This window comes from Ammodytes marinus (assembly GCF_949987685.1).
Source record: "Ammodytes marinus genome assembly, chromosome: 16".
NCBI lineage: Eukaryota > Metazoa > Chordata > Actinopteri > Uranoscopiformes > Ammodytidae > Ammodytes > Ammodytes marinus.
Genome location: NC_137220.1, coordinates 876,990 through 897,367, shown reverse-complemented (window position 1 = coordinate 897,367; position 20,378 = coordinate 876,990). Strand labels below are relative to the sequence as shown.

The following is a 20,378-nucleotide window of genomic DNA, read 5'->3' as shown; positions in this document are numbered from 1 at the left end:
CACTCAGACACTCTCACACTCACTCAGACACTCTCACACTCACTCACACACTCTCACACACACACACACACACTCACTCACTCACACTCACTCACTCACTCACTCACTCACTCAGACACTCACACACACACACACACACACACATATATACACTCACACTCAGACAGACTCACTCACTCAGACACTCTCACACTCACTCACTCACTCACACACACTCACTCACTCACTCACTCACTCACTCACTCACTCACTCCCACACACTCACTCACTCACTCACTCACTCACTCACTCACTCACTCACTCACTCACTCACTCACTCACTCACTCACTCACTCACTCACTCACTCACTCAGACACTCACTCAGACACTCACTCAGACACTCACACTCACTCACTCACTCACTCAGGCACTCACACACACACACACTCCTACTATCTACAAGATACCTGAACCTCAGCTAAACTATTGTCAAAATGAGCTTAAACTACAATACATTTTATCAGCATGTTACTATTACATGTGGCACTTTGCAGATTCCTGTTGTTCTGAGTTTGTTCCTTCATGGTTGAATGACCTTAATGGAAGTCTCTTTGGATAAAAGCGTCAGCTAAATAAAATGTAATGTAATGAACCTATCCTACTTAATTCTGTAATGTAATATAATATACAGGGCTGTCAAACGATTAACATTTTTAATCAGATTAATCACAGGATTCTGTGGATAAATCACGATTAATTTTACCATTCGAAATATGCCCGAAAAATTCGAATTTTCTCTGTATATTGTTGTATGAACGGATAGATAAAGGACAGAAGGTGGATATGTACATTTAAAATGAGTCTGTTTATTAATTGAAAATCCAAATGATGGTTTTAATACTAAAATATATATATATAGGCCTACCTACCACACCATAATTCAATTGGTCTGTCTCTTTACTATGTCTTTGGGCAAATATAGGATAGGCTATAGAATGGCATTTATTTGTGTACAATGTAATGTTGACTCTCCACAGTGAGTCGTGAGGAGGGGGGAAGCCAGCAGGACGAGGCTATCACCTGGTTCAACGTGATTTACCCGCGGACGCAGCAGCCGTCCTGGCCGCCAGAGTTCAGCCCCATGGAGATCCTGCAGGGGCCCGGGGAGACCGTGTTCGTGCCTGGTCAGTCCATTAACTAACTCACTCTCTCTGTCTCTCTGTCTCTGTCTCTTTCTCTCTCTGTCTGTCTCTGTCTCCCTCTCTCTCTCTGTCTCTCTCTCTCTGTCTCTGTCTCTCCCTCTCTTTGTCTCTCCCTCTCTGTCTCCCTGTCTCTCTCTCTCTCTCTCTCTCTGTCTCTGTCTCTCCCTCTCTGTCTCTCTCTCTGTCTCTCTCTCTCTGTCTCTCTCTCTCTCTGTCTCTCTCTCTGTGTGTGTCTCTGTCTCTCTCTCTCTGTCTCTCTCTCTCCCTCTCTTTGTCTCTCCCTCTCTGTCTCCCTGTCTCTCTCTCTGTCTCTCTCTCTCTGTCTCTGTCTCTCTGTCTCTGTCTCTCCCTCTCTTTGTCTCTCCCTCTCTGTCTCCCTGTCTCTCTCTCTGTCTCTCTCTCTCTGTCTCTCTCTCTCTCTGTCTCTCTCTCTCTGTCTCCTTCTCTCTCTGTCTCTCTCTCTCTCTCTCTGTCTCTCTCTGTCTCTGTCTCCCTGTCTCTCCCTCTCTGTCTCCCTGTCTCTCTCTCTCTGTCTCTCTGTCTCTCTCTCTGTCTCTCTGTCTCTCTCTCTCTCTCTCTCTCTGTCTCTCTCTGTGTCTGTCTCTGTCTCTGTCTCTGTCTCTGTCTCTGTCTCTCTCTCTGTCTCTCTCTGTCTCCTTCTCTCTCTGTCTCTCTCTCTCTCTCTCTCTCTCTCTGTCTCTGTCTCTCTCTCTCCCTCTCGCTCTCTCTCTCTCTGTCTCCCTGTCTCTCTCTCTATCTCTCTCTCTCTATCTCTCTGTCTCTCTCTCTCTGTCTCTCTCTCTCTGTCTCTCTCTCTCTGTCTCTCTCTCTGTCTCTCTCTCTGTCTCTCTCTCTGTCTCTCTCTCTGTCTCTCTCTCTGTCTCTCTCTCCCTGTCTCTCTCTCTCTCTCTCTCTCTCTCTCTCTCTCTCTCTCTCTCTCTCTCTCTCTCTCACAGAACGCACACAGACACACAAAACAATTAACACAAACAAAAGACAAAATAAAATAAACTACTAACTGTACTTTACAGGTTTCTAATGACATTGTTGAAACTAAAGGCAGATGTTAAGCAGAAAATAAAAAGTCGATGAGGTCACTTTGAACATCTTAATGGGATATTTTTAACCTTTTTAAAATGACAATTATAAACTTTTTTTTTTTTTTTAAGATAATTTTTTGTCATTTTCAAGCTTTATTAGACAGTACAGAGTTGAAATGGGGAGAGAGAGAGAGAGAGAGCTTTATTAGACAGTACAGAGTTGAAATGGGGAGACAGAGAGAGAGAGAGGGGGGGGGGGGATGACATGCAGTAAAGATCCACGGGTCGGATTTGAACCCGCGACCACTGCAACGAAGGCCGGAGCCGATATGGTACGCGCTCTATCCACTACACCACCGGAGCGCCCCGAGACAAAATTGTTTTACAAATGTTTTTTTTAACAATGTTACAACATCATTAAAACCTGTAACCAACGTCTCCATCTACTGCGCAAACTCAACTCATTCAGAGTGAGCAAGCACATTATGGAAACAGTTTATAAGAACCTTATTGAGGGCATTTTAACCTTTAATATGGCAATGTGGTATGGTAACCTAAACGTAAAAGGAAGAAGCAAGCTACAGAGAATAATAAACCTTGCCTCAAAAATCATAGGGACAAAACAGAAACATTTAAGTTGTATGTACGACGAAGTGCTGAGGAAAAAAGCTGTTAAAATAGCAAACGATCCGTCCCATCCACTCCATAGGGAGTTTGAACTTCTTCCCTCGGGTAGACGTTACAGAGTGCCAAGGGCAAATCCTAACATTTTTAAAAATTCCTTCACTCCTAAAGCGATTGGGGTACTGAACACCATGTCCCGCTGATGTGTATACTGCCACTGCTGCCCTGCTTCTTGCCCTGAAGATGTCTGTGTGTAAATGTTGTTGTTGTTGCTTTTGTTGTTGTTGTTGTTGTGTTGTCCTGCTTGTTGTTTTTTGTATGAGACCGAAGGAATCTCCACACCGTGGACAATAAAGATTTAACTAACTAACTAACTAACATCTCTTTTAACATCTACACAGAGCATTTCTAAAATGAGATGGTAAACAGAATGGAGTAGAGGATGTCAACATGTGTGACCTAGATTCACCTAATGATAACAGATTAACCCAGGATCTACCTCACCTGTCTGCCTGTGGGGATTACAGCACACACACACACACACACACAATCACACACAAACAGACAGACAGACAGTGCACGCACACAATCACACACACACACACACAGGAGGGAACATGCTAGAAATTAGGCTTCATCATCACGTATATGTTTGTCCCCTGGTGTTAATGTTAACGTGTGTGTGCGTGTGTGTGTGTGTGTATGTGTGTGTGCGCGCGCAGGCGGCTGGTGGCACGTGGTTTTGAACATGGACACGACGATCGCTGTCACTCAGAACTTTGCCTCGACCACTAACTTCCCCATCGTCTGGCACAAGACGGTCCGGGGACGACCCAAACTGTCCCGCAAGTGGTACCGGTAAGAACCACACACACAGAGAGAGAGACACACTCACACACACACAGAGAGAGAGAGACACACTCACACACACACACACACAGAGAGACACACACACACACACAGAGAGAGAGAGACACACACACACTCACACACACACAGAGAGAGAGACACACTCACACACACAGAGAGACACAGAGAGACACACACACACACAGAGAGAGAGAGACACACACACACTCACACACACAGAGAGAGAGACACACTCACACAGAGAGAGAGAGAGACAGACAGACAGAGACACACACACACAGAGAGAGAGACACACACACACACTCACACACAGAGAGAGACAGACACACAGAGACACACAGAGACAGAGACACACACACACAGAGAGACAGAGACACACACACACACACAGAGACACACACAGAGAGAGAGAACCACACACAGAGAGACAGAGACACACAGAGAGAGAACCACACACAGAGAGAGAGAGAACCACACACACAGAGAGAGAGACACACACACACACAGACAGAGTCACACACACACACACACACACACACACACACACACACACACACACACACACACACACACACACACACAGACAGACAGACAGAGACACACAGAGAGAGAGACAGACAGACAGAGACACACACACACGCATACAGACAGACACACGCACAAAGAAAGAGAGACTCACTCACTCACAGACACAAACAGACAGACACACACGGAGAGAGAGACACACACACACACACACAGAGAGAGACACACTCACACACACGCATACAGACAGACACACGCACAAAGAAAGAGAGACTCACTCACTCACAGACACAAACAGACAGACACACACACACACACACACACACACACACAGAGAGACACACTCACACACACGCATACAGACACACACACGCACAAAGAAAGAGAGACTCACTCACTCACAGACACAGAAAGAGAGAGACACAGACAGACAAACAGACAGACACAAAAAAACTCACTCACACCCAGACACGGACACGCACACAGACAAACACATGGACACACACACACACACACACACACGGAGAGTCACTCACTCACTCACTCACTCACTCACTCACTCACACCTAAGATTTTCAAGCTAAAAATCAAAACAATAAGAGGTGAAACTGCAGTTTTGACAGAATTATATCCAAATTAGTCTTAATATATTATTAATATTTCCATAAAAATGTCACTACAGCTAGAAAAAAATAAAATGGATTTCATAGAGCTGCAAATGCACAAAGATAAACCTCTGTCTGTCTGTCTGTGTGTCTGTGTGTCTGTCTGTCTGTCTGTGTGTCTGTCTGTCTGTCTGTCTGTCTGTCTGTCTGTCTGTCTGTCTGTCTGTCTGTCTGTCTGTCTGTCTGTCTGTCTGTCTGTCTGTCTGTAGCATCTTGAAGCAGGAGCGTCCTGACCTGGCGGTGTTGGCAGATAAAGTTGATCTGCAGGAGTCGACGGGAATCGCCTCCGACAGCTCCAGTGACTCTTCATCCTCCTCTTCCTCAAGCTCCTCAGACTCAGACTCTGATGTAAGCACACACACACACACACACACACACACACATAAAACACACACACACACACTCACTCACTCACTCACTCACACACACACACACACACACACTTATGCACACACACACACACACACACACATATATTTGCACACAGACACTCACACAGACATGCTCACAGATACACACACACACACACACACACGTATGCAAACATGCACACAGACAATCACACAGACATATGCACAAACACACACATATGCACACAGACATGCATGCTCACATGCACACACATACTCTCTCACTCACAGACACACACACACAGAGACACTCACGCACACACACAAACATAGAGAGACAGACACTCACTCACTCACTCACTCATCCCATAGTTTGCTATTGGCTCGTCCCTGAATGGTGTTTTGTAGGATTTGATAAACGGTGCAATGATACATTCTACCAGCAGAGGTCGCTGTTTGATTCCATAGAGGTGCAGGGCAGTTTAAGGAGCTGTAAGCAGAATGGTTCTTTTAGCTAACTTCCTGTCAGTTACTGCAGTTAGCAGTCCCCTCGCTCGTCCCTACGTCACCACATTAATGCACTGCGGTCTTCAAGCAGCGAGTTATCTAGCATCATCTCAGATCCATAAGTGTGATAAAACATGATAAAAACCATCAAAACAGACATTGGGAAGGATTTTTACCTGCTCCGCCATTGTAGGCGCATACACATTCACCCATCTGTCGCTCTGGCGTGCACCGGCAGTGAGACCATGGAGTGTATATACTATATATGAGTGAGACGGGTGTCGGTTTGTAGCGTTCTCTCTTGTGATTGGATATTAATTTCGGGATCCCCCAAAAGTTTATTTGCCGATTACATGCGGAACAGCTGACTGAGAGATCGGCTTTATGAAACGCGCACATTATGTAAGTGATCACTGTATGAATAAAGAGCGATTTAACACTTATATTAACATAAATAAATCGCTTACTTCACCTTTAAATGTTTTTATTCCTTTATATTTCTACAGCGGTAGATAAAGGTTGGGTTAACGCGGTCCTGAGAAGGCTTGTTTACAGTTAGACTGACTGAGGAGATATTTCAGGTTCAGAGTAAGTGGTCAGAACGCCCAGAACATTGATAGCAGTAAAGTGGTGAGTTGCATCAGACAGATATCAGATACTGGTATAGATGCATCAATAGACAAGGCAAGGCAAGGCAAGTTTATTTATATAGCACAATTCAGACACAAGGCCACTCAAAGTGCTTTACAGGGGCAAGATTAGAATACATAAAACACATTAGAAGACATTTAAAAGCGAATAAAAGAAGCAAATTAAAATTAAAACTCGATTTAAAAACATAATAAAAGAAGCAAATAAAATGAAAATTGCAAGTTAAAAAGGAAACAAAAAAGTCTTCAGACTCGATTTCAGGTTCAATTCAATCTAACTTTGGGTCTACGTTGCACTTTGCTGGAAAATTGTGGACGCTCCACCACTGGCAACGTGGATTAAAGAGCTGGCAACCTGTACGGGGCTGGAAAGATTGACTTATGTTGCTAAGGGCAAGAGGAGGGACTTTGTTGAGCTCTGGGAGACATACATGGCTGACAGAGCAACCTTTTTTTTAAATTACTTAAAGGTGCAGTGTGTAATATGACATCATCAAGAAAGGTCTACAAAGTTCTAGAATGCAACACTCCCTGGGTAACCCCACCCCTTTAGAATAATAACAGAAGCTACAGTGGCCTTCAAGGACAAGAACAATTCTAAATTTTAAACAATGCACCTGATGACATTCCAACTATGACACTTTCAAGATGGCGGCACTAGGCCTTGGTCCAAGATATGCAGAAATATGGACATATATGAGACCCTTTCTAAGGGAAAAAATTATAATTCAAAACATTTTTTTCAGCTATTATGCACTAAATTAAATGTACTTATGGATATTATAATTACTTTCTACAAAATCTGCTAGGAAATAAAACCCAAAATTCTACACACTGCAGGTTTAAAGGCCTACTTCACCGGTTGGAATATGAAGGTGTATTGAACTCGGAGATCCTATTTAGTATAAATGTGCAAAAAAAAAATGAAATCGGATCATCCTAGCCTGAGAAAAGGCAGAAAGAGTGTTTTATGGTCTCACTGTCTAACCCTACAGTTTCCTTCTTGTGACATCACAGTAAGGGTTAGGATTAACAGGACAGCTGGGCCAAGGGAAGACTGAGGGAAGAAAAACCTCATTCATTATATTATAATAGTGATTTTATAATGATAGAACGCCGGTTCCGTATGGGTGAAGTATTCCTTTAATTAGTGTTCTTAAAATGGTGCAAATATTTGTTTGTTGTGGAGTTAAAAATATCTATAAATGTCCCAAAGAACATTTGGAAATAAATTCTCCATTTTAAAATTTCCTGAAATGTTATCCTCAGACCTCCCAGCAGCATTATTCTATTCCTGCTGTGACTCCTGGTTAACCAGCACAGGAAGGGTTAACAGCTTAAGTTAGACTCTGTGTGTGTGTGTGTGTGTGTGTGTGTGTGTGTGTGTGTGTGTGTGTGTGTGTGTGTGTGTGTGTGTGTGTGTGTGTGTGTGTGTGTGTGTGTGTGTGTGTGTTGTGTGTGTGTGGGAGAGACAGATACATTTTAGCTGACAGTTAAAAGTCAGAACACACGGCTTGTCCCTGTGTACTGTATGTATTTCCATACATGACAGCCAACAGGTGCTCACATGTAACGTAATACACACACACACACACACACACACACTCTCTCTCTGTACACTGTGTTCTAGGTCAGGATGTTTAGCAGGGCTGGAGGCAAAATGTCCCTTGAAAAATCAGAAATTGCCCTTGGAATTCATTTTTGGGGCTTCTATTGCCCCCAGCAAAATAGAAAATGATTTGGGGGGATTTTAACTGTATTGACTGAATATGCATTTACAAAAGACAGAGTTGAAAATGAGCAGCTCGGCATCAACACTTTAACTTAAAACTTAAAGGCCTACTTCACCGGTTTGAATATGAAGGTGTATTGAATTCTGAGATCCTATGTAGTATAAATGTGCGAAAAAAATTGAAATCGGTTCATCCTAGCCTGAGAAAAGGCAGAAAGAGTGTTTTTTTTAACCCTATATTTCTCTTTCTCGTGACATCACAGAAAGAGAAATATAGGGTTAAAAAAAAAACTTACTTTGTAAATATTACTGTGATGTCACAGTAAAAGACATCACAGTAATATTTACAAAGTAAGTTTTTTTTTAACCCTATATTTCTCTTTCTGTGATGTCACGAGAAAGAGAAATATAGGGTTAAAAAAACACTCTTTCTGCTTTTTCTCAGGCTAGGATGAACCGATTTTAATTTTTTTCGCACATTTATACTACATAGGATCTCAGAATTCAATACACCTTCATATTCAAACCGGTGAAGTAGGCCTTTAAATTCATTTTCCAGGGCATAGAATGGGTTCTGATCCTCCATTATACCCTTTAGACGTTTATGATGTGTGAATGTCGATAGTTAGCCTGCTGCTATCGGTGTGTGAATGTGTGTGTGAATGGTAACGTGGGAAAGGAAAACAGGTCTCCCTTGTAAAAGAGTCTTCGGTCTCAATGGGATTTACCTGTAGAAATAAAGGTTAAAATAAATAAATAAATAAAATAATAATAATGATAGTGCAGAAGGCATTCCATTTAATTCTAAGTGGAAATAAAAAGTCTTGAATTTGATTTGTAAATCCTTGGTGAAGGAAACAAGGTATTTTATATGGTTGTTCATATAAAATGTCTCTTGAAATTATCGGAAATGACCCTGAAACATATTTCAGAATAGCAAAATAGTTTTGGGGCGCGTGTGGTGTAGTGTTTAGAGCCCCCCCCCCCATCCCCCATGTCTTCCCCTCTCTGCCCCATTTCAACTCTGTCTCCTTAATACTGTAAAATAAAGGTGAAGAAAGGGGTGTCTGTCTTTTATTTTGTAAGAAAAATAAAAGCTTAGAAAAAATCAAATAAAAATTAATTCCTTGGCTAATCTTGTGTTCCCTTTCATCTCTGTCTCTATTACTGTCAAATAAAGCTGAAAATATAAAAGAATATCATATTATTTAAGTGTATTTCCTTGCCTAATATAATCTGTGTTCCCTTGTCCAATATGCAGGCGGGTTCGGGAGCGGACGCCATGTCTCACCGCAGAAAGAAAAGACGAACGTGTAACGCCATCGCCAACGGAGACTCCAGCACCAAGGACGACTGTGTGAGCAAAGAGAGAAGCTCGTCGCGGTGACCCCCTCCCCTCCTGAACCCCCCCACACCCTAACCATCTAACACAGCTGATTAGAAGCCTGTTAAAGGCGCTACGAGGAACTTTTAGATATCTCTGAAACGGTCTAATTTTTTCCTCTGATCATAGATTACATGTAACTGCAAACGAGACCATCAGTGTAAAGAATGCTATTTTTATATCGTTTTTCTTAATGCCTTTGTCGTGAGTATACGCTCACCCAGGAACAACAGCTGGCGTAGTAAAAACACTACCGCTTTTTGTCCAAAGGGGGGCGCTAGAATTAACACACACTGAAAGTTCCTCGTAGCAACTTTTTAAAAGTCTAAAGCTGGCTGCCTGTGAAGTTAAAAGAGGGAGACATGCCACCAATGTGCTTTTGCTTTTCAACACCAATCAGTGTTTGACTCTGTTGGAGTTCCTGTTCGTGACATCGGCAGAACACATTTTATTTGTTTATTTTAAGGCTGCGTTTCAATTTAAAATGTCCAAAATCATAATATCCTAAAATACAGACGTGACTTTCAGACTAAAAATCAGAACAGTAAGAGGTGAAGCTGCAATTTTTACAGAATTATATCCAAATTTGTCTAAATATATATTAATATTTCCATAAAACGTTCAGTACAGTTAGAAAAATATTGCAAATGCCAGGTTTTATTTTGAAATTTAGAAAATGTTCAAAGTGCCACAGACAGAGACACACACACACAGAGACACACAGAGAAACACACACACACACACACACACACACAGAGAAACACACACACAGACACACACACACACACACACACAGAGGCACACAGAGAAACACACACACACATACACAGAGAGACACACACACACACACTCTTACATTTGATGGTCAGATGTAGTATCTAGAAGAGGGAAAAGAAAGAGTGTGTGATTTGGAACACAGAGTTCAAGGTGCAACAGTAGGAGCTCGGTGGTTAATCTCTCCGTCTGCGTGTCAACACAAATATCTAGTTCACCTCGTCAGCTGGTCGGATCAACCCGACGCTCGTTAGGGCCAATTAAGGGTTCCGAACACACCCTCACCCTGTGCTCTCAATCACATACTCTCCCTGCGCTCTGAATCGCATACTCTTTCTTTATTCTATTCTACATACTACATCCAACGATAAAAAGAATCTAGTTAGGATGCAGTAGGCATACTATTGGGACATACTTTAATCTCTTATTTCATCATAACGTTGCGCCTTGATCTTGCCTCTTGCTTTTATATCCGTCACATCCCCGGTTGTTTTCATATGGAGGCTTCGTTGATGTGACGTCACTTCACGTGCGCAACTGGATTGTGGGTCAGAATCGCCCAAATAGGATGCAGTTTTCAACACTAACAATCTTGGCCGCATGAAGTAGGACATCCGGGTACTTCTAACCATCCTAAATCTGGCCACAAGAATCAGGACATCCTAAATCTTTTTTCTACCAAACTATATAGTAGAAAGTATGAGATTCGGAACGCAGGGTCTTTTCCTTTTTCTATCCTGCTGTCAGCTGAGACCGGCTAACGTTACCTATGGGCCACCAGTGTTTGAGCTAAGCTAACGTTACCTATTGACCACCAGTGTTTGAGCTAAGCTAACTAGCGCTGACTGACCTTTAAACATGACTCCCTTCAAAAATGCACGCACAGTCTTGAACCAGAGAGAGTCAGCAAGATAAAAATACACAATGTTCAGCTATTCCTTTGAGCAGGACGGCCTTAATGCAACTAAACGGTTTAACACACACACACACACACACACACACACACACACACACATACACACAAAGAGAGACAGAGAAACACACACACGCACACAGGGAGACAGAGAGACACACACACACACACACAGGGAGACAGAGAGACACACACACGCACACAGGGAGACAGAGAGACACACACACACACACACACACACAGGGAGACAGAGAGACACACACACACACACACACAGGGAGACAGAGAGACACACAGACACACACACACACACACACAGGGATACAGAGAGACACACACGCACACAGGGAGACAGAGAAACACACACACACACACACAAAGAGAGACAGAGAAACACACACACAAAGAGACACACACACACACTGCCGGTGTCAAACTGAATGGAACACAGAGGAAAAACAAGTTGTTGACGTTTTGCTACGTGCCATCTGCTGCGTGTGAGGGAAATATTCAGTCATATTGATTTTGTATTTCAGTCCTAATAAACAACTGTGGAAGTGAACTACGTCGCCCACAATGCACCGCTGCGTCTGTGTCTTCGGGTTGGATACTCAGAGATTAAAGGTGCTACGAGGAACTTTTAAATATTTCTGAAACAGTCTCATTGTTCCTCTGATGATCATAAATTACATGGAACAGCAAACGAGACCATCAGTGCAAAGAATGCTATTTTTATGTAGTTTTTCTTAATGCCCTTTGTCATGGGTATACGCTCACCCAGGAACAACAGCTGGTGTGGTAAAAACACTACCACTTTTGTCCAAAGGGGGCGCTAGAACTAACACAAACTGAAAGTTCCTCGGAGCACCTTTTAAAGATGAATAATGATCGATCGATTGATAGAGTTAATCGGCAGCAGTTCTTATTTTTAGTTGACATTCGGTTCAACGCTTAAAAAAAGCAAAATCTTGTTTAAAAAAAAACTTTCTCTCGCTTCTTAAAAAGTGATTTTTTTTTCTTTTGTTTTGCTTCAACTTGTGTCACAATAAACTGAATCTATTTGGGTTTCAAACTGTCGATCGAACAAAACCGACACAATTCAGATTATCATTGATCGTTGATTTCCTAGTAAACTATCAGGATTTTGACCTCCAGACTCTACTCGGTTCATCTTTGAGAGAGGGAGAGAGAGGGAGAGGGAGAGAGAGAGAGACAGAGACAGAGACAGACATTAGAGCAAAGTTTGGAGAAAATCCCTCAAAGCGTTCTGGAGATATTGTGTTCACATGAATGGCTCGGACGGATGATCAAACTGAAAACATGCAGAAATATCCGTTTTCACTCAATAAATAATGTTCAATAACTCATAAAATACGTGTGTTGCGGAATGTTTCAGCTGATTTGACAAAAACTAATTGGAAACTACAGAAAATAATGTTTGTTGTCTTAGAAATCGATCTCAAAACAGTAAAAACTTAGAATCAAATGTCTTGTTTTGCCGACGAAAAGCCCAAAACCCAAATAATTCAGTTAACAGTGACGTGAAGCAGAAATTCTTCTCTTTCTTAGTTCATCAGTCGGAGATCTGTGATTAATGTTGAAGTCTCGAATCCTATAAAATCTGCCGTAATGTGTAAAGTTTGTTCGTGTGAAACTTGTTGCTTTTGACTCAAAGTGCCTAATAAAGATGTGACGGTTTGTTTCTGATTAAAGCTGCAGTGGGTAACTCTGTGTGTGTGTTAAAGCTGCAGTGTGTATAACTGTGTGTGTCAGAGAAGTGAAACATTTTCTAAGGTATATTCTCATAACAAACTTTCCTCACAGGAAAATGTGATCCCTGGAACACTGTTTGAAGTTAGAAAGCTTGCTGAAAAGTTACTGTTTCACTGTTGTTGTTTACAGCAGCAGGGCCCACAGTTTGGTTTACAAATTAATTTATTGATTTCCTTTAGAGGAAAAACTGTAAACAAATTATTTCTTGAAACAACAGACAGACACACAGACAGACAGACAGACAGACAGACAGACAGGCACACAGACAGACAGACACACAGAAAGACAGACAGACACAGACAGACAGGCACACAGACAGACAGACACACAGAAAGACAGACAGACAGGCACACAGACAGACAGACACACACACACAGCATAGTGCACCTTTTTATATGTGTATAAGTTGTGTAAGCGAATGCCGAGGTGTTGTGTGGGTCTCATGGGCTCAGAACAGCTTTAACGTGGTGGAAAAACATTATTTTGTCGATCAATAAAAACTTTTTCTATGACTAAAATCCTGCTTTGTCTAATCAATCGTGTGTGTGAGTGTGATGACTATTTCTATTATCGTTTAAGGGCAAGACAATGCAGGAGAGTAGGGTGAAAATGTTAACATATACGGCAGATATCAAAATTAAACTTTGCCAGTTGAATTTGTTTTAATAATTTTTTTCAGAAATGTTTATGCGGAATTAAAAAATGTATTTCATAATTTACAACAGGTGAACATCGTATGAAAAAATCCAAAGTTGATTTAGAAGTTGAGATTTCTGGAAGTATTGAGAATTTTTTTTTTTAGATAATAATCATTAAAGATAGTTGTATAGGAGAAATATACCGATTCAAACAGACAAAGTTTAATCAAATAAATAAATTATTAAATTATTTGATTGAACTTATATTCGTTTAGTGTCTGAATTCGTTTCAAAAACACTTTTCATATTGAATTCTGAGAAACGTAAAGCCTAAATAAGTAAGACAGGGCTTTTATTTTGAAGTAAAGCTCCCTGTGTGAGTTAACAGCAGTTTATTGTCATGAGTATTTGAATGTCAATAATCAGCTGGCAACGTTTCATGAAGTTAAACATTTTACCCCATAGACATAATAATGTATTGTGTCTATGTTTAACCCTGTTCACTTGCATTGTCTCGCCTTAAAACTAAGCCCATAAGTAAGACATGTATTTTATTCTGAAGGGACGCTCCCTGTGCTCCCTAACAGCTGTTTCCTGTCAGCTGTTGGTGCTAGATTGTGTTTGTGAGGAGACGCGAGACGCAGCTCAGTGTGTGTGCGGCTGCAGACTGACTAACACACCCTCACACACACATACACACGCACACACACACACACCTTTTATATCTTTAACTTTTTTCTACATTTATTCTCATCATGGAGTTGGACCCAGCAGTCATAGTTCCTGCGCTTTTTTTCACAGCCGTTGCCATTTATTTCGCGTCTCAATATCTGAACAAGAAGCCCGACCCAGCTGCAGCCAAAGCGCCGAAGAAGGGCAAAGTCAGCTACGGGGATGACATTCCTCCATCCAGAGCCCTGGGAAAACCGACCGTATATGAGCCAGTAGCTTCCCCGAAAATAGAGCCTCCTGCGCCGGTTGTAGAAACGATCAGAGCCGCTGAAAAGGTTCCAGAAGTCAAGGTAAGAATACAAATCAATCCATTTTGTTTTATGACGTGTTTTTTGAGGGTTAATGGAGGATTGTGTTGTTTACGTTTTACTCTGAGGACTTTTTAGTTTTTTATTTTGTCTAAAAATAAGAAAATAAATTAGATTATTAATCTCAAAAATTTGTAAAAAATAAAATAAAATTAAAGATATTTATTTTATTTTTTTATCGTATTTTTAATTGTTTTACCTGAAGAGAATAAAACAATTTATTATGTTTTTCTAATTATATTTTATACTATTATTATTTTTTTTTTAACACATTTCAAGAAGTCATCTTTTCCTCTGGGATTATTTTTAAACATGTCAACGGTCATAGAGTGATTTTTATTTTTTATTTTAAAACGTTTTCTTTATTTAATTTGTATTTATTATGAAAATAAGAAAGAACTTGCTAAACAGATAGATAATCAAATATATAATTTATATTTATTTTCTTGAAAGTTAAACTTGCAGGTGACTTGAGATTTCTTATTTTGTGTTATAACCTCCAAATTACCAGTAGGTCTGCATAGGATTGTACAGATGTATTCCGTTTTATTTTTTTATTTATTTTTTTTGGTCTCAAAGCAATTGTTTTATTTCTGGATTATTTTTCTATCAAACTTCACAAATCAATGAATTTACTGATATTAATTCAAACTAACACCCCCCCCACCCCCCCACTCCCCAAAAATTTAATTATCCGAGAGGTTTAGTATGTAGGCCGGCCAGAGCTGGAGTAATTAATTAATCAAACTATAGTGTTTTTAAAAGTCACCTGTGATAAATAAAAATTAACTTTACTTTTTTTATTTTTTTTTTTTACATTTGACAGATTACACAAAACATATTTTTCCCAATAAATAAATAAATAAATTAATAACTGATAAAATGAGTAAAGAAATTCAAAGCCCGATTTTGATTGTTTTTACTTAAAAATAAATGGATGCGGGAATGTTTGTCGTGTAGCTTAAAGGGTTCAATCAAGCACGTGAATATCTCTTCACGATCCGCTGTGTGTGTGTGTGTGTGTGTGTGTGTGTGTGTGTGTGTGTGTGTGTGTGTGTGTGTGTGTGTGTGTGTGTGTGTGTGTGTGTGTGTGTGTGTGTGTGTGTGTGTGTGTGTGTGTGTGTGTGTGTGTGTGTGTGTGTGTGTGTGTGTGTGTGTGTGTGTGTGTGTGTGTGTGTGTGTGTGTGTTAATACTCAGCCTAGGCTCTGTAAACTGCTATGTAAACAAAAGGAATTGGGCCGATCCACCGTAGCTAGCGACAATGCTACCGCTACATAAGCTACTGATCAGCTCATACTTTTGTTTTGATTAGTATTGTGCTTCAACACTTGTTTAAATATTGACCGTCTTATTGTCTCACTTTCTATGTGTATTTTCAGAGCGATTTATTAATCAAAAGAATGATATTTTTCTATAGTTTTTCTTAATGCCTTTGTCGTGGGTATACGCTCACCCAGGAACAACAGCTGGCGTGGTAAAAACACTACCGCTTTTGTCCAAAGGGGGGTGCTAGAATTAACAAAAGCTGAAAGTTCCCTTGTTTTTAAGAGATGCACGCTATATCCAGCTGATTCAGTTCAGTGTCCTACGAGTTGAACCGGACGAACATGTTCAAATGTGTTTTTAAAAGTCCGGTTTCAGTCGGACTAACACGATAGATAGTTTTTCTCTAACGTCATATAAACGTACTGCTGACTGTTGCTAGCTTTGCTTGGTCGGTCCGAGCCCCTTCTGTTTACACACCCGTTTACAGAGCATAAAAACTGATGTACACGCACACACCGGAGAATGTTTTATTCAATACAGCATGAAGCAACGGAAACGGGATTTTATTTTATATTTTGAAGTTCGTATCCTTACAGCTGGGGTACGTGATTTCTGATTGGTCCAAGTTAACATGAGCTGTACACTTTGACCAATCAGAGCGAGGCCACCGATTCTCTGTTCTTATTGGCTGTTGGGACTGTCCATTCACTTTGGCACGACGTTGTTGGTGTAGAGCGTGTCAGGGAGGGACCATAGGGGAGGGACCAAAGAGAACAAGTGGAGCGGTTGAGGTATTTGGATTTGAATCTCTATCCCAACTGCTACTTTCTCCCCAAATCCTCCACCCCAGCTTTAATGGTTGAAATTAGATTCATGGTGATGTTGCTAGTTGTTGTGTAGGGGCTAAATGCACAGAGGGTTGAATCAGAGCTTGTTCTGCTGACACGTGAAGGTTCATTTTGCTGCTTACTGTGATCTTTGATACGAGTTTGTTCTCGATGTCTCGACCTTAATGGGGAAAGTGAGGAATGGACACACACACTGCCGGCATAAATGTTTTTTTTTTTTCAAACATGTTGGCTATGTGTGAATGTCGATAGTTAGCCTGCTGCTATCGGTGTGTGAATGTGTGTGTGAATGGTAACGTGGGAAAGGAAAACAGGTCTCCCTTGTAAAAGAGTCTTCGGTCTCAGTAGGATTTACCTGTAGAAATAAAGGTTAAAAAATATATATATATAATTTTTCCAATTATGTTTGAAGCAATATGCAAAATTGGTCATTAATTATGCATATACATTTGCATCTTTTTGAAAAACAAAAGTCTAGACGTTGGATAAAAGCCAGAGTTACGATCTTTCTTTAACTTTTTAGAACATATCAGTGTCCAGAGTGTTTTCATCCTTCTGTAATAACCTTCAGAATAGTGCTGAGAATGATTATGGAAAGTTTAGTTGATGTAAGTGCTTTAGAAGTTGAGATTTTTGATTCAGAGTATTGGAAAAATTTGAGATAAAGAGCGTTAAAGATGGTTGTATAGGAGAAATATACAGACGCAAACAGACAAGGTTTAGTCAAATAAACACCTGAATGTACATGTTGGACCTTTGATTTATACTAGTATGAAAGAAGACATGTTATGGAAGAGAGAGGGAGAGAGAGACACAGAGAGAGAGAGACAGAGAGAGATAGAGAGAGAGAGAGACAGAGAGAGAGAGAGAGAGAGAATGAATGAAAGAAAGAAGACATGTTATGGAAGATAAGTAGACAAATCTATACATTGATCAGTGCTTGAAAAAAACATGTTTTTGCCTTAATTGATTGACAGATTGATCATCTTATTTCTGAGAAAGCTTGTAGACATTATGGTCCCTTGTGAGAAAGCTTGTAGACATTATGGTCCCTTGTGAGAAAGCTTGTAGACATTATGGTCCCCTGTGAGAAAGCTTGTAGACATTATGGTCCCTTGTAACTTTATTTAAACAATGTACAACAGAAACATTAACCTTGTTTAGAGCAAGGAGAGAGATGCATTGTACCAGGTTTTAGCAACTTAAAGGCCTACTTCACTGGTGGGAATATGAAGGTGTATTGAACTCTGAGATCCTATGTAGTATAAATGTGCAAAAAAAAAATGAAATCGGATCATCCTAGCCTGAGAAAAGGCAAAAAGAGTGTTTTATGGTCTCACTGTCTAACCCTACATTTTCCTTCTTGTGACATCACAGTAAGGGTTAGGATTAACAGGACAGCTGGGCCAAGGGAAGACTGAGGGAAGACTGAGGGAAGAAAAACCTCATTCATTATATTATAATAGTGATTTTATAATGATAGAACGCTGGTTCCGTATGGGTGAAGTATTCCTTTAATGTTTTCCACCTGTAGTCCCTGGGCAGGTAAGAACAATAAATAAACTAAACAAGACACAATAATATCTAGACATGGGGTCAAACATTCAGAGGACAACAAGATATGATATAAGTACACAGGATAAAAAAGTTTACAAAAAGCGCTACATTGTGTATTCTATAAAAAGATACGCCCCTATCCATACTAGCATTACAACAGCAGTGTGTAGTATGGATAGATAGATATCCATACTAGCATTACAACAGTAGTGTGTAGTATGGATAGATAGATATCCATACTAGCATTAAAACAGTAGTGTGTAGTATGGACTGTTCTTCTGCAGCTTGCAGACGTAACGTTCCCCTGGTCTGTGTAAAGTTTGGATTGTTCCCACGCGAGACAATCATTGACGGACACGACATTGACCTTTCTTTGTTCAAACACAGTCGCCTGTTTGCAGCTGTTTGCTCAAGGGTTTAGAGGAAGCGTTTGAATGCTACTACTGACATGATAATCATTTCTGTATAATCTAGACCCAGCTAAAGCCCCTGTACCTGTCTGTCTGTCTAACTGTCTGTCTGTCTGTCTGTCTGTCTGTCTGTGGAGTTAGTTTCATGATAGTAAGCATCTGAAAAGAGTTATAGGCATATTCATCAATCCACATTAAAGATATTGTCATTTAAGTTTGATAAACTTTACAGAGGTTCAGTTTAGATGAGGCTGTGGGCTATGCTCTGGTTCTTATGACACAATAAGTATTTTGAACCAATCACGGTTCAGTTTTCTGACCGAACGTTCTATAAAAACAATGAATGAGTTTGGTCACATTTTAACCTGTACATGTTATTTTATTTAAATGTTTTACTTCTTTTCATTCTCTTTTAAATGTCTTCTAATGTGTTTCATGTATTGCCTCTGTAAAGCACTTTGAGTGGCCTTGTGTCTGCATTGTGCTATATAAATAAACTAGCCTTGCCTAGAGTCTAAACAGTAAAAAGATGGGGTTTATTTAGACACACTTTTATAATATTTATGAACATTAATTTTCTTTTTTTTTTAAGATATTTTTTGGGGCATTTTTATGCTTTATTGATAGTGTAGAGACGGAGTTGAAATGGGGCAGAGAGGGGAGTGACATGCAGAGAACGACCGCGGGCTGGAATCTAACCCGGGTCTGCTGCTGGCCGAGGCCCATGGGGGGGGGGACGCCCTACCAACTGAGCTAAGGGCCCATGGGGGGGGGACGCCCTACCAACTGAGCTAAGGGGGGGGGGGGACGCCCTACCAACTGAGCTAAGGGGGGGGGGGGACGCCCTACCAACTGAGCTAAGGGGGGGGGGGGACGCCCTACCAACTGAGCTAAGGGGGGGGGGGGACGCCCTACCAACTGCGCTAAGGGGGGGGACGCCCTACCAACTGCGCCCCCATAGAACATTAATTTTCGATCAGATTTTTGTAAGAGCTCATTGAGAGAACAAACTCTGATGTCATATATTGATTGTGACTATTTCAGACGAGGTTTAAAGAGGGTTTAGTCTTTAGGGCTGCGTTCCATTCCCAGTACTCTCTACTATTCAGTCTGGTAGAAACAGATCTAGGATGTCCTGATTCTTGTTGAAAACTGCATCCTATTTGGGCGATTCTGACCCACAATCCAGTGTGCACGTGAAGTGACGTCACATCGACGGAGCCTCCGTATGAAAAAACAACCGGAGATGAGACGGATATAAAAGCAAGAGGCAAGATCAAGGAGCCATGTTAGGATGAAATAAATAAGTAAAAGTATGTCCCAATAGTATGCCTACTGCATCCTAACTAGATTCTTTCTATGGTCAGATGTAGTATGTAGGATAGAGAAAAGAAAGAGTGTGAGATTCAGAACGCAGGCCACGTGTCCGTTGGTTTTGACCTTTTGCTTTCCTGATGAAACGTCTGAACATGCGTCGAGCTGAACGCCTATATTTGGCGTCAAATAGGAATCCTATATTTACACCTGTGCATGTACACGGTGTCCCATGTCTGATAGATGTAGTGTGTGTGTGTGTGTGTGTGTGTGTGTGTGTGTGTGTGTGTGTGTGTGTGTGTGTGTGTGTGTGTG

At 40.9% G+C, this 20,378-nt stretch overlaps 2 protein-coding genes across 3 annotated transcripts in view; both read left to right on the top strand.

The window, feature by feature from the left end:
- Positions 1-13,472, top strand: part of jmjd6 (jumonji domain containing 6, arginine demethylase and lysine hydroxylase) — a 21,957-nt gene extending 8,485 nt beyond the window's left edge. The window contains exons 6-10 of one of the 2 annotated variants that reach the window (XR_013845239.1): positions 1,018-1,164; positions 3,569-3,704; positions 5,116-5,254; positions 9,407-9,852; positions 12,094-13,472. Coding sequence is in view for 1 of the 2 variants with exons in the window: in XM_080043132.1 (XP_079899258.1) it covers positions 1,018-1,164; positions 3,569-3,704; positions 5,116-5,254; positions 9,407-9,532 (548 nt within the window). In the remaining variant the exon portion in view is untranslated. Of the gene's footprint in view, positions 1-1,017; positions 1,165-3,568; positions 3,705-5,115; positions 5,255-9,406 lie in introns of both variants that reach the window. The other variant, XM_080043132.1, reaches the window with a different exon arrangement.
- An 817-nt stretch (positions 13,473-14,289) lies between these two features.
- The window catches only part of LOC307262677 (uncharacterized protein), a 30,273-nt gene continuing 24,184 nt past the window's right edge, over positions 14,290-20,378 (top strand). The window contains exon 1 of the mRNA XM_080043633.1: positions 14,290-14,649. Within this exon, the coding sequence (XP_079899759.1) occupies positions 14,383-14,649 (267 nt within the window). The 5' untranslated portion in view covers positions 14,290-14,382. The remainder of the gene's footprint in view (positions 14,650-20,378) is intronic.